This window comes from Rhopalosiphum padi, chromosome 3 (assembly GCF_020882245.1).
Source record: "Rhopalosiphum padi isolate XX-2018 chromosome 3, ASM2088224v1, whole genome shotgun sequence".
NCBI classification, from domain to species: Eukaryota; Metazoa; Arthropoda; class Insecta; order Hemiptera; family Aphididae; genus Rhopalosiphum; species Rhopalosiphum padi.
In genome coordinates this window covers 69,477,437-69,493,035 of record NC_083599.1, presented here as the reverse complement: position 1 = coordinate 69,493,035, position 15,599 = coordinate 69,477,437, and the positions used below count along the sequence as shown (strand labels likewise).

The following is a 15,599-nucleotide window of genomic DNA, read 5'->3' as shown; positions in this document are numbered from 1 at the left end:
ATTGTGTGTAATGAAACTAGGGAGGATATTCTTATTAATTGTCTTTTTGATGAATACGTCAACAAATTACTGATTTATGTGTATTATTACTTACATATTTCATAATAATATAACTAATATATTTTATACTTTTTGAATGTACCTAAATTAAATATTGTACCTAATTCATTCAAATAATTAAATATTAATGCTCATTGCTCATACATGATCTATATAATTTTAATATATATATTAAAAACATTTAATAATATATTTTTATTAATAAAACGACAACAGCAACAAATCGTGTACGTTATCTAATCCAGTCCCGGTCATCTACCTAATTATATAAATTTCATATATTAGCGAAAACCCAATCGGTATACTATATACTAACTAGTAAAACAGAGTAATTTGTATATATTAACGAGTATATTTATGAATTTTATAGAATAAGTAGTTATTTAATAAAATATCGTATTACATACATTATCACTAACATATATATTATGTTCGGGCCGGTAACAATAATATGCTGTACGCCCGGTCACCAAAATATATCGTTCGCGTTACACACCAACCGACCAGTAAATATTATGTACTTATATGGATATAATATGGTGTATGTATGTATAGCACTCAACAGGAAGTGGACAGGGTCACCGAGCAAATCCTGCGAATAACATTAAACTAAAATGTATAATACGATTAATACGCAGTACGGCGTCGGACAGGCGGACAGCTGTTCCTTCTGTACACAACACACGAGCACTGCAGGGTTTTTACATTTATTTCGTTTTATTGTTCCTGAAGTTTCTATGTAGAATGTGCAGGGTCGTCTTCTTGGTGGGTGGTAAGGAGTACTATTTGTACAAAGGACATGAACTCACTTTTGTAGTTTTGTATAGTATTTTAGATATTGTGTTATCGATGTATTATAAATTAATAATATAGTGTATTTCGTATAAATAATTGACAAAAGACGAGTGGTTTTAGAGATGAAACGAATTGGAAATATATTTGTTTGGGCTGTTGTAGCCGACCCGCCGAACAAAGATTATTTTTCTCCGAAGCCGGATATCGTACAATTGCTGGAGGGATAATCGATTATTTATAGCAGGCATCGGCAGTGCCGCAACTACAAATTTGAGGCCCCGGTTCAAAAATATTTTAGAGGCCCTTTTACTTTTTACTATTGCATTTGCGGAAATAGGGAGGGGCTTAACCACAAAATTGTCCATTAGCCCACCCCCTCCCACCATCAAAAAAAAAATTTTAATTTATTTTGTTTGTGTGTGGGTACTGGGAACCAAGCCCTTTGCTTACATTAACGTATAAAATGTTAGCCCCTCCTAAAATTTTAATTGATTTACACTTATGTACTGTAGACATAAACAGTGGCAGACAGGATACAGGCATTTTGAGAATTCATGTATCCAACAAGTGTCCTACCCACTTATCATTTTTCATTGGTAATTGAAACTTATATAAAAAAAAAAAAATGTCTAACTGCACTTGATTAAAATATTCAAATAATATATCATTATAATATTATATCTTAAATAGTTGATTAAAAAATAGTAAATACTAATAGTAAAATAAATCTACTTATTATAGGTACATTTATTACATTTATAAATGGCATATTGGCATACATCTTTTTATCTAAAGAGATAAATATTTAAATTAGTCAGTAAATTCCATGACAGATAAAGTTGGTAAAATTGAAGATAGATACAATTATACAAATTAATGAATCCTTAAAGTACATTCAAATAGGAAAAACCACTGTACAATTAGAAAAAATAAAAACACACTTATAATCTTTATATTATCAAAACTTTTTATTAACACAAATGTCAGATATATATATAAAATTAAATCAAGAAATTATGTTTTCTTGCTTTTTTATTGGCAAAATCATTAATTAATTTACTAACATCTATTTCATCTGTACGATTTCTTTCAATATTTAAAATACTAATGTTTGTTAGACGATCCTGTGATATTGAATTTCTCAAATAGTTCTTAATGATTTTTAATTTGGAAAATGAACGCTCAGCAGCGGCAACAGTAACTGGTAATGTTATGAAAATTATACATGCAGATAGTATATCATTATAAGTAGAAGCTACATCATTGTCTAAAATACACTGCAATAAATCTTTAATATCACATTTTGTTTTTAGAGTATCATTAAACATACTTTTTAAGCATAATATCTGTCTTATTATGTCTGTACTTATGTCATCTTTGTAAAACAATTGAAAATCATATGCAGCTTTCATAATATCCTTTTCACAAAACATTAAAATGTTTTGAGGTAGCAAGAAATCAAACCTATTGGTTACTTCATACAAACTGTTGAATCTTTCTCTAAGTTGAACAATTGCTGTATCAATAATAGGTAAAAAAAACCAATACTTTGAAGTTTTCACTAGTAATGTCAAGTCTTCTATCACCATCAACATCGTCAAAAAATCGTTTTGAATAAATACGGCGTCGAACAATAGATTGAATCGGTATGCCCCATTGGTTACATAAAATATTTGATGAATTAACAAATTCTTCATATTTGTCTCTTAAATTTGTAATACTAGATGTAGCCTCTTTTAAATAATTACAAGCACTATGAAGATGAATATTAGAGGATTGTAATTTTTTAGATACTAGATTAAAACTTCTCAATATATTTTCCCAAATTGTTAATAATAAAACAAATTCATAAGATTCAATTTTTTTCTTCAGTGAGCTTGCCTTTAATTTTTCATCAGTTTTGAGACTTGTTAAAGATAAATTGGATAATGACTTTAATACATCTATGAACCTAGTTTTCAGAGCATACACAGCTTTGTGCTTAGCCTCCCATCTGGTAGTGCATACTTTCTTCAAAACAATTTTAGCAACAGAATCCCCTAAAGCTAATGATGCCCATCTAGGTGCTGATTTACTATAAAATAAGAACACATCTTGCAGAGTATCAAAAAATTGTGATACTTTTGGTGTACTTTTAGCCAAATCACATAAAACTAAATTTAAGTTATGTGCATTGCAGTGAACATAAGATGCACTAGGAATTATATCACTGATTCTTTTTTGTACACCTGAATGGCTACCACTCATGACGGCTGCGCCATCGTAGCCTTGTCCTCGACATTTGCTCAAGTCTAAATTAAACATATTTAGTATATCTTTAATTAAATTTACATGATCTTCTGCTCCATGATGGTTCAATGTAAAAAATCCTAAAAATGATTCTTTTATTTCAAACGTACAGTCAGCATAGTTCACTACTGCATAACGCAGTATGAAACTAACCTGATCTGTTTTTGAAATATCCTGAGTGGAATCCATAATAATTGTATAACATTGACTAGATCGAATTTCGTCACATATAATATTTCTCATTCTTGTTGCTAATAAATCAATGATTTCATTTTGAACCTTCCAGCTCAAGTATTTAACTCGGGTTTCTTCGTCACTCAAAAGTTTGTTTAAAACTGGATCAAAATCAGCCACTAATCTTACTGCACGCAAAAAATTCCCTTCATCCTCTCTACTATTTCTTGATTTTCCCTCGTTACCACGAAGAGCTGTATTTCCCGATGTCAAAAATAAAATTATCTTAATAATTCGGGTAAGAACATCTCTCCAATATTTTGCTTCTATTGAAATGTGTTCTTCAAGTTGTTTATCAATGGTCTGATGTTTTACCCAAAGAATTCGAACTTTGACAGCATTAATGTGTTGAATAGATATTTCGTGTACCTTAATTTTCTGTGATAAATGCTGCCAATCATTCAAACCATTTATCCAATTTACATTAAATTTAGGATTATTTCTGTCTGCAAATAGCCAACAAGTTTCACAATAAACTCTGTTCAGATCCACTGAATAGCATAACCATGATCTAGGTATTTTAATACCAGTTGGGTTCATTACAAAATAATATTGAGTAGAAAATGTGCGTTGTTTGATATTAATGTCATCAAAATTAGTAACTGCATTTTCTGGAAATTTTATGTTCGGTTTGCAAGGTCCAAACAATATAATTTTTCTTTTTAAATTTGCATTATTAATTGTTTCAGGAAACTTACCACGGTCTGTTGGAAATGCAGCATTTAAATCTAGTTCCATGTCTGAAAAAAATTATATGCTAATATAAACACCAAACTCTACACAGTAAATTTCTTGATCAAGTCAAATTAATGACTAGTGACTACACAATGATTTACTAGTTTACTACACATTACACATTAATATTATAAGACTAGTTAATAGATAATATTAAATACATGGATTATTGGATAAACCATTAAATTGAACCCACATTAAATATTGTATATATACTTTATAGGTACTAAAATAGTAAATATCTACCTGGGCTATTGGTTTCAACATCACTAATATCATTGTAACTCAATACAAAATTATTTTCATCGCCATCATTATTCAATTTAACTTCATCAATATTAACCCTTTGTATGCCACTTTCGTTAGTATTAACAAATTTGTCCAAATCTATGTAAGCATACATTTACATAATATACTAAGTTAAGCTATATAACTAATTTATAAACATCAAAACCTTTAAAGCCCCACAAATTGTGTGGCCAATTTTACTAGTTGTCTGCATTTTATAAAAATATATTAAAACAATAATTAAGTATTAACCTTTGTCATGAGCTTGGCTAATATTACTAATGTCATTGCCATCATTTTTGACTTCATCATCATCAACCCTTTGTATGCCACTTTTGTTTGAATTAGCAACACCGTTCATATCTATGTAAGCATACATATAGTAAGTTAAGCTATATAACTAATTTATAAACAAATAATAATTAATAATAATTATAAATGGTAATTAATTTATAAACATAAAAACTTTATAAAGCTCCCACAAATTGTGTGTCAATTTTACTATTTGTCTGCATTTTATAAAAATATATTAAAACAATAATTTAATATTAACCTTTGTCATGAGCTTGGCTAATATTACTAATGTCATTGCCATCATTTTTGACTTCATCAACAACAACCCTTTGTATGCCACTTTTGTTTGGATTAGCAACACCGTTCATATCTATGTAAGCATACATATAGTAAGTTAAGCTACATAACTAATTTATAAACAAATAATAATTAATAATAATTATAAATGGTAATTAATTTATAAACATAAAAACTTTATAAAGCTCCCACAAATTGTGTGTCAATTTTACTATTTGTCTGCATTTTATAAAAATATATTAAAACAATAATTAAGTATTAACCTTTGTCATGAGCTTGGCTAATATTACTAATGTCATTGCCATCATTTTTGACTTCATCATCATCAACCCTTTGTATGCCACTTTTGTTTGAATTAGCAACACCGTTCATATCTATGTAAGCATACATATAGTAAGTTAAGCTATATAACTAATTTATATACATATAATAATTATAAATGAATATGAACTTATGAACTTATTAACATCAAAAGCTTAAAACTCCCATAAATGTAATATCACTAATGTCAATTTTTTAGGAAACTGGGAATAATATTTATATTAATAATGCCATTATAATAATAAATCATACATTTTAGAATAAAATAGGGAAATTCAACATTTCAACAGGATAATAATATTAGGAATATTTTAATATACTTGATACTTGAACCTATTTTATTTCAACATATTTTTGAAATCAACAATAATAACAAATCTGAATATTTTTGAAATAGGTAGGTACTTAATACTTATACCTAAATAGTAATATTATGTCGAATATAGAAGAGACATTATTTTGATTAATAAAAAAGACAAAGTTAGTCATTTTTTTCTACTAGTTAAAGTTAAGTTACTTTAATACAAAAAATAACTTTTAACTATGTAAGATTTTAATGAGTTAGATTAGATTATTTTACACATTTAAATATTCAATAATTAATTCAACTAGGTGGTTAAGTTACAAAGTTAATATGAACGAAAATTAACTAGTTAGTGCCCACTGACAAGCTATGAAAAAAGATGATTTTGTGAATAGGTAGATATTTTATAACTGCACTTACTTGAATTAAATAAATATCTATTCAATGATCCGTGATATTTTTTAATTTCATTTGTTTGTTGCCTTTTTCTACGTCTTTTTGACGCACCACTTTCAAATATTCTTGATGACATTTGTTTTAATTGTTTTAAAAAAAAACCAAGATAAATGACAAACGTCTCAACGCTATAATATACTATACGACACTATTGACAACTATTGTACTGCTGTATAGTAAGCTAAATTCTAAATAAATCGATAAATAATGCGCGGGACACGGAGTGCAATATTAATGTATCATACAATTATACAAATTACAATAACAACATTGATAATTCTGCCGTGATGTTATTAAATCATATAAAAATAGATTTATACCGGACTAGGCGGACTATTAATAAGCAATATGCCTACATATCACGGATGTATATACGTCCGTGCTATTTATAGATATAAATACATAGGTATTGACTATTTTTGAGTCAATGGAATAGGATCTATATTTATAAACACGAAAATACAAAATTCAAAATGATTGAATTATTATATTTGATTTTACAATTTTTTTTATAATATTATGTATGGTAATGGTAAAATCCGAGGCCCCCCATACATACATGTGAGGCCCTTCAGGCGGTGCCTTGCACCGCCTGCACCTGCGGTAGTTGCGGCACTGGGCATCGGCAACCCACATGTGGCCCTCGGAACTTTTTGCTGTGGCCCTCCAAATATATTTCATGGTGTTTAAAATTTCAATTTTATATCTTAAATTGATATAAGTTAAATTTAATCATGACTATAATATAACAATGTGCACATCTCATGAGATAAGACATTAAGCTATGAGTGAGGACGTAATCTAATCGTATATAATGTATAATAAACGGTCACTTTGTACGGTCCATTGCTTAAACTGCATAACGCAGACACTTTGTACTATTATATACATAAAGCTATATATTAATGTATATAGTTACATACCTAAGTGTTAAGTGTATATAACTATATAATGTAAATTATTAAAATTTAAAAATTAAATATAAAAAAAGTAAATTTATAAAATACATTATAAAACATAATACATTACTATTGTCTATTAGTCAGTGTACAATATAAATATAAATAAAAAATAATCTGTCAAAACATGCATAATATGTGGAATTTAAAAATTCAAAATTATTTATGTGTTTTGGTACTGGTTACATATAGTTAATAGCTTATTATTTTCACCAGAATTAGATTTTTACTTCTTATGTAATTTATTGCCACATTCGTCCAGTTGTATTTCACGCAAAGCTGTCCAAAAACTTGGAGAATGTATAATATACTTAGATTTACCAAATAATATTTAAACTTAATAACATTTTTAATAAAATTGTATATAATATATACATATGTATATACTTTATGTATATTAATTCATAGGCGTAAATTGAGGAAGACTTAGGAGTTAAGGGTGTCCCACTACATATTTTAAAAGTTTTTCAAGAAATTTAAGGTTATTTATTAGAGATAATAATAAAATGTAAAACGTAATTTCTAATCAAGATATCCGATAGGTATATGTTATGTGAACATTTAAGCTTCATGTATATATTGTATGAATTTTCTATTGCAAATTTGTAATAAAATTAAAATGATTGAGCTATACGTTAATATTTTGTAACGACAACGATAAAAAGTTATGTATTATATGCCGTTAAATAAAATAATTTTGAAGTTTTTGAATACATTTAATATAATAAATGTTACAATAAATTTGTAAAATGTATATGTAGGTGGAGTGAGGGGCGAAGCCATGCCCTTTTCTATGTGTATAATTTTAGCCCTTCCCCTTCTAACATGGCAAATGTACGCCTAAATATATTATGTACATATATATAGTACAAAGTGTCCGCGTTCTGCAATTTATCTTTTTACCCGACCATACAAAGTGACCTAGAATCCGTCGACGTTGCCCGCATCTTTTCTGTTAGTTTAATTAGCGGTAAATGAAAATTAGTGCGAGTGTGGGCACCCAATATGATATTGCCTAAATCGATTTTTTGAACTATTATAAAAATGGAAAAATTGTATAAAACTATAAATAATTAATAATTCACTCTAGGAGGAAAATGCTCAGACATACAATTTAAAATTCCTATAAATGGACTTTCATGTTTTTGACGCCACATGAATTCAACAAAATAACTATGTTTTTTGTTGCGCCATTTAAAATTATGCTATTACCTTCCTCCTGATGGTCGGAGGGCTCTCAAAATCGTGATTCGAGAATATGATCAAATACACTGAATAGTGATTAAAAGTAGAAAAGCAGATTTACACAAATCAACGCAAATAAAATAATGCTCATGCACCTTACCTTATTCGCTGTTGAATTCGTTAACCTGTAGTTGTCTTAATAAAACCAGAAAGTGTTAATCACACGGATCCAAATAAAAAACAACACTAAAGTATTTCGTTGGAGTGAAAATGGTCCAGTCGCTCACAGTCAGTCTCCGGAGTGGTGGGTTTGTATGATGCTCGTGTACTCTTGAGGGTATATAGTTAAGGTGTTTGGTGCTCATGCACTCTTAAGAGATGTTACTAATTCTAATAGTGCGCCTGCACTCATAAAAAATACATTATTAAAATTGCTGGTGCTCCTGCACTCAGGAGAGAGACATCACCCTAAAGGGTGGTGCGTCTGCACTGATGAGAGAAGACGACGTGGTCAAGCCTGCCAGTGTCGCAGGTGGCTCCATCAAAGGCCACCGCGTCTTTAGAGAAATCAGCTTTCTCCCCGACGACGGAGATGCTCATTGGACCATCCCTTGTCTCTGGCGGCACACGAAATAGATCACACACTTTGTGCCATATTGTCACAATAACGTGCGAGTTCTTACGTGACCAAACAATGTAAATCGTTTCTTTCATCAGTGATTAAGGGCGATTATAGGTTTTTATTTACGGCTATCTACGTGCGACAACTTTACCGTTATTTATTCAATAAAATAATAAAATATACAATAAATTATGATGTGAGCATATCATTACACTTTAGTAACACCTAAATTAGTACAATAATCTTGATAGACGAAGTAAAGTCTTTTAATGTTAACGAAATTTTCTGACAAATACTTTTTAGTTGTCGAAGCTCTACAATAGTGCTATTGAACAGCGGGAAGTTTTTGAATAAACGTATCTATATTCCTTAGATCTTCTTCAGTTGTCTTATTTTTTCGTTGATCTGCTCCAGCCATTCTAACAGGTGATTGCTTTTTAACAGCGTTGTTCAACATCTTTTGTGAAATATCTAACGTTTTTAATAAATATTGCTGACATACTTGTGGTTCTTCGGATTGAAAGAATAAATAATGGACTTTTGTGGTTTTTTTTCTACTATTAACAACTCTACTGCGCTTTACATTGATTGTATTGGTACAATTTAACAAAAAATCTCTCTGTCGCATTTTATTTTCAAGATTCCAATACTCTTTAAATATAGCTTCACGTGCTTCTTCCGTTAGCTTCATTGAACAATTATTACGACACCCTTTCTTACAAGGGTCAGGTTTCACGTATTTTCCATCTCCTTTTAGTTTTTGTTTTTTCTTCAACATATGATTATTTATTTGTATTTTCCGTTGCTTTAACCCTGCTTTTCCAACAACATCAATCTCGTCAATAGAATCCTGGTCACTATTAGATATTTCTAATATAATATTATTATCTTCATAAGCTTCAATATTAACGTCTGATTCATTGTTTATTGTCGGTATGACGTTTTGTAAAGTAAAAAGCTCTCTTAAGCATCCTGGCTCATCTATATTAATTTCAAAACTTTGAACCGACTTTGCACGATTAGGTGGAACCCAATCGTTCGTGTCCCTACTAATATCTGAATAAATAATTTCATCAACTGTATGTATACTTGCTTTTGGTACATCAAATTTTTCAGTGTTAAAATCTTTAAAATTCATTATTGTTTCAAAAATAGAGTTGTTCAATTCCATTGTGTTCAATGCATTTATTTCTATTTGACTTTTATTGCAAGCGATTTCAACCAATCTGCGACTACGTGAAGTCATTATGAAAATTCTAGAAACATCAATTGAAACCTTAATTAAGGAAAAACTTGGAAACCACCAAATTTTCAAGAGTTATAAGATATATTGTAACAACGATCATCAAAATATAATTTTTGATTTACAATTCAGAGAAAATGAGAGACCTTTTTAGGTAAGAATAAATAATAAAAAGAACGCTCTACTGTGTGGAGTGTATAATGTAATCATTGATTACCTAGGTTACTTTAATGGATGTGTTCAATTTAAATTCAGTGATAAACAATATTGTTTCTATATTATAAAAAACGATTCTGAGCGGACGCTGTCTGCCACTCAATGTGATATTATTTAAAATTAACATAATATTATTACTGTTAGGGATTTAATTTTCTACTGGTTATACGGTAGGTTGAATTGACGTTTGCAAAATTTTAATCGCATATTATAAAATATAAAACTTATAATATTAATATAGTTATCATTATATTATTATTATTATTATCGTCATATAATTTTTTATCAACCCTAAAATGTATGATTCTTTTATTATTATTAAATAATTTTTTTTGGATAGTACTAAAGCTATAGAATACGTAAAAAATAATATAAAAAATCTATTTTAATTTCAAGTGTTGAAAAAGTTGGTTGTTGCTGTAGAGCAACATTATGCATTTGTAATTACGAAAAATAGAATAAATGAATATATATTAATTTTTCTAAAATGTTGTTATATTATAATAGATAAACATAGAATTTGTCAAATTTATACACATTTTAATTTTACATAAATAAATCACACGGTATTTAACAACTTAAACACATAATCCAAATTGACATTTTTTTTTAAATGTTGTCATATTATAATTTATAGATATCAAAATTTGTCAAATTATACATATTTTAATAGACACTTATTAGATAGTTAAATTACGCAATATTATTAGGTAGTATGATATTTTTTAAAGCAAGTTTTTCCCTTTCCAACACATAATTCAACTTGACATTTTTCACATGCTTGCCATGTATATCCCTTGCAACTTGGTATTTTACAACGACTCCTTGTTGGTGCATCGAACGGCCAGTGATCAATGCGATCCATGCGTAGATCTTGATTTGGTGGTTTCGAAGCATTCGGCTTCTTGGATTTTTGTATTAGTGCATTCTCTATGGTATTTGACGGCTTTCCTCTAGTGGAAATTGACTGACCAACTTTGCACAAAGATATGGCTAAATCTTCTTTAAACGCAGATAATGGCATAGGTTTTTCAACGTTGCCCTTAGTTTTATTTTTTTGAGCAATTATTCACTTATGTAACAGCGATGAATTGACAACAGTCACATCAAGTAAATGATAGAAAATCCTTAAATACCATTTACGACTTCTTATTTTAATTTTCTGTCGTCCTAACAAGTTATCCAATAGGTCTACTCCTCCCATGTGTTTATTATATACACTTACAATATGTTGACAGTCTATTTCAATGGTTTTATTTTCCGTTTTTGAAAATCTTTTTACCTTAGACATAGGATCGATTTCCACAAATGTAGATAGTAAAGTTACCACCTTGTTATCACGCCAGCATGTGGCAAAAACTTCTTGATTATTAATGTTTGCCAAACAATAATCTGACGAACCTCGTGGTTTTTTTAAAAAATCCTTTTCATTAGGTAATAAGACATTAGTCAGGCGATTTCTGCGAACCGTACCCAAAGAACATATTTGACGGTTTTTCATGTACACCATCAATGGTACAGACGTGTAGTAGTTATCGAAATAAACTTTATAATTCATATTTTTCGGAATTATTCTACATAGTCGGACGACTACATTTCCCGAAGCATCAAAATTTGGTTCCCATGAATACCTATTAACGTCATTGTTTTCCTGGCCACTATACATTTCAAAATTGTAGGAAAAACTAGATACACCGCATAAAACAAAAAATTTGTATCCCCACTTATGGGGTTTTATTGGTAGATATTGCTTGAGATAATGACGAGCTTTAGTTGAGCATAATTGCTCATCTATAGATAAAGCTTCTTCTAAAGGTATAGAAGCAAATCGTTTTTTTAAAGTCTCGATAACTGGCCTAATTTTATGTAATCTGTCATGGCTCACTTGGGTTTTAGGTAACATATTATTATTATTATTGAAGTGTATGAACTGTCGAATTTGTTCAAATTGGTTGACGTTCATCGTTTCTTGAATAATTTGATTTCCTAAGTTTGGAGACCAGTATTTTCGAATATTAGAAATATTTACTAAGCCCATTAATAAACAGACTCCTAAATATTTTTTCACGTCATTTGAAATTATTTTAAAATTTTTATTTGGATTTTTTTGTACGCTATATATCAAAGTTTCATACACAATATGTTCAATTAAATCGTCTTGGAAAAAGTAGCCAAATATTTGATACGGAGTACTTAAATTTAAAATGTCATCTGAAAGTTCAAAGTTACCAGTAAATTCTACATTTTGGGTAGAAAATTTTTCATGTTTCCAAGAAATATCCAACTTTTGTTTTTTTTTTAGGCTGAGGCTTAACGACAAAAGGAGGTGTGGTTATATCTAATTTATATTTTTTTCTTAAATTTTTAATTTTGAGGTCTGGAGTTTTATTTATTTCATTTTTTGTATGCGGCTGTACAGAAATAAAGTTTGGATGAGATATCGATGGGTCGTCAGGTTCACATTCAACATCTCCCATGTCAATATTTATATCCAAATTACTATCTAATAAGTTTATAGAATTAAGAAACGGATCTAATTCATCGTCTTCAATATTTTCTAAAAATTTATCGAGTTCCTCTAAACCAACTATATCATCATCTATACCTTGTTCGTCGCCAGATTCCAAATCATCTTAGGAATTAGATGGAGGTTAATTTTCTAGCAATTGTACAATTTCTTTATCAAACAAATGTCTTCTACACATAATGAAAAAATGTACGAATTTGTGATGCAAATAGTAAAATAATAAAACACCCAAAAATACGACACTGAAAAACGTCGAAAAAAATATACGTCCCGTGTAGTGCTACATGCATACTGTTGCGTATGAGCAACAACCATTCTTTACTGATTTACAAATAAAATATTTGACTTATCTGAATAACCTTGGAAGTTATCTAAAGTTTAGATATCTATGAACACGGGTATATTTTTATTGTTTCCATAGACTTAATTTATGATTTAATATTATTGAAAAAAAAACCCAGAATTTTGTCATATTCATATGTACCAGTCCATCCATACATAGTTTAATTTTTTCAATCACATACTGCTATCTATTGGTTTGAAAGTAAACTACGTAATATATTATTATATTTGGTTGTTGTTAAAGCTAATATCATTGAGTCATGAAGAATAAAGATATATCTTTATTCTTCATGCATTGAGATTGAGTATAGATAGTATAGAGAAACAGTGCTCGATATTTTATGCTACGCTAGATTAGTTCAATGTCGCTGGCAATAGAGCGCGCTACCAGTAATTAACAATATTATTTTATTAGGTGAAATAAAATAATAATAATAATTAATAAAATTACTTGTTATTGTTTAACATAATAATTTATTTGAGATTTGACACGTTAGGCGTACCTGCTCATCACTCAACGTTGCCAAATCGAACGATAACATGTTGCCATTTACGGTCGTCTTAACACAAAATACATATCCAAATAAATTAAATTTTTAGCGATTGCTTAATAATAATAATATTATGTTATTAGGTGTATATTTTATTATTTATAAATATATTGTTTGGATGGGTGACCATCTAAACATTTTTCTGACATTGTAGAAAATCGGCTTTTTGTCAATACAATTTTTTCAAAATTAATTTCGTATTTGATTTTAACTACTAATAAAACACATATTTTTTTGGATGGGTGACCGTCTTGAAAACTGAAAATCAACATTAATAAAAAAATTTTATTTTAATGGTGATCTTATTAAAATTATAAGACTGAAGTAAGTAACATTATGAAATACATAATACAGTGTGTTTTTTTCGTGGAAGGGTGCCCACTTTCAAAAATATTATTACGATTTTCAAAAATCTATTATTATAAAACAGTTGTGATTATATTTGTATTCATATTCGGTTAGTTAAGGTTCTACCAACTTAACCTCACTATTTATTTTTTTGGATTGATGACCACATCATCACAAGTTCTAAAATGTTGAATCAAGTAAACATATTTTATCATATAATCTTGACCTTTTTCGCTTTTGTATTTATATAATATTTATATTTTGGAGAGTTGTTTTAAAGTAACACCAAAAACTAAAATCGATTTTGCATAAAAATTCCCATTTTTCCTTAATTTTTCTTCTGTTTTTCCTTGCGCTTATGAAAATTATTGGGAATTTTAAATTTTGACTACATAAAAAAGGCGAAGCAGCTTAACTACTTAAAACGGCGATGACAGACACACAAAAAAAGAACACACATCATTGTAAAATCAATACATGCATCGCTCCGCTGAGAATATAAAATAAAATATAAGTTAATCAATTTTATTCAATTCGTGTAAAATGTAATAATAAAATAAAATGAAGTAAATTAAAAAATAAATAATATTTATACAAATAATATAACACGTAAATATATAGATAAATAAAGATAATAAATATAATATTAAATTATAATTATATAGATAATAAGGTGGTATTGTCACAACCAAGTAAATTTAACTTACCTAAGCAATTTAAGTATACATATAATAGTAAGTATGTAGGAACCTACTTGAAAATAAATTTGTGTAAAATGTATTAATAAAATAAAATAAAATAATTAAGTTTATATTTATGTATAAAAATATGATATGTAAATTTAAAATAATTTTGAAACTGAAGATGAGTTTAAATGAAAATTAAATTATAATATATACCTAAATGTAAAATATAATATACATTTACTAAACTTAATTTGAAAATTAAATAAAAGGTTTAATATTTAAGAAATAAAATAACCTGTTACATATTTATGTTAATTATTTATAAGTTCTGAATATTTCTGAGTTTAGCATTTGGCTTATTTGTACCATTACATATAAAGGTTCTATTGTTATTGCTTGTCCATTTACATTCTTTGTGAATTCTTACTACAAATAACAATTTCATTATATATTTATAATGTGTCGAACATTCATCTAGGATGTTGATATTGGTACAGTGTATTACATTTGTGGTTGCAAAATCCATTAACTTGCTCAATAGATTGCTGTGACTTTTAATAATAGGAAATTTAGTCTTAAATGTATCTAAACATATTTTTGTGAATAATTCTAACTGTTTTGATGGTACTTTTAATCCTTTATCAATATTAAAGTTTACATTGTATGTTTTATGAACTAACAAAAGTTTATTTTTGATATTCAACATTTTTTCAGGGTGTAATAATGTTGTTTGACACTTTTCACAGTCATATTTTTTCAAACACTTCATTGCTAAATATCCTGCATAATAAATAACGGCACATTCTTCTGAGCTACCACCCTCATTATTATGTTTATACTCCAAATC

The 15,599-nt window shown here is 28.4% G+C and overlaps 3 protein-coding genes across 3 annotated transcripts; all 3 read right to left on the bottom strand.

Moving 5' to 3' along the window:
* Positions 1-1,970: 1,970 nt before the first annotated feature.
* LOC132926768 (zinc finger MYM-type protein 1-like) lies at positions 1,971-4,104 on the bottom strand. Its single transcript, XM_060991158.1, has one exon. It carries the CDS (start codon positions 3,916-3,918, stop codon positions 2,377-2,379), a length of 1,542 nt encoding a protein of 513 aa, XP_060847141.1. The 5' UTR covers positions 3,919-4,104; the 3' UTR covers positions 1,971-2,376.
* Positions 4,105-4,339: 235 nt separating this feature from the next.
* LOC132925520 (uncharacterized protein DDB_G0290685-like) lies at positions 4,340-6,304 on the bottom strand. The gene is made up of 5 exons (XM_060989912.1): positions 6,038-6,304; positions 5,256-5,366; positions 4,955-5,065; positions 4,654-4,764; positions 4,340-4,500 (listed from the first exon to the last, which is right to left on the bottom strand). Exons 1-5 carry the CDS (start codon positions 6,147-6,149, stop codon positions 4,340-4,342), a joined length of 606 nt encoding a protein of 201 aa, XP_060845895.1. The 5' UTR covers positions 6,150-6,304.
* Positions 6,305-11,367: 5,063 nt separating this feature from the next.
* LOC132925519 (piggyBac transposable element-derived protein 3-like) lies at positions 11,368-12,336 on the bottom strand. Its single transcript, XM_060989911.1, has one exon. It carries the CDS (start codon positions 12,334-12,336, stop codon positions 11,368-11,370), a length of 969 nt encoding a protein of 322 aa, XP_060845894.1.
* Positions 12,337-15,599: the final 3,263 nt, after the last annotated feature.

What these genes read in the sequence shown, in the direction of transcription:
- LOC132926768 (XM_060991158.1), bottom strand. Translation starts at nt 3,918, where the DNA reads ATGAACCCAACTGGTATTAAAATACCTAGATCATGGTTATGCTATTCA.
- LOC132925520 (XM_060989912.1), bottom strand. Translation starts at nt 6,149, where the DNA reads ATGTCATCAAGAATATTTGAAAGTGGTGCGTCAAAAAGACGTAGAAAA. An exon ending in TAGCCAAGCTCATGACAAAG is followed by an intron (nt 5,066 to 5,255) that starts GTTAATACTTAA and finishes ATGCTTACATAG; the next exon opens with ATATGAACGGTGTTGCTAAT. An exon ending in TAGCCAAGCTCATGACAAAG is followed by an intron (nt 4,501 to 4,653) that starts GTTAATACTTAA and finishes ATGCTTACATAG; the next exon opens with ATTTGGACAAATTTGTTAAT.
- LOC132925519 (XM_060989911.1), bottom strand. Translation starts at nt 12,336, where the DNA reads ATGGGCTTAGTAAATATTTCTAATATTCGAAAATACTGGTCTCCAAAC.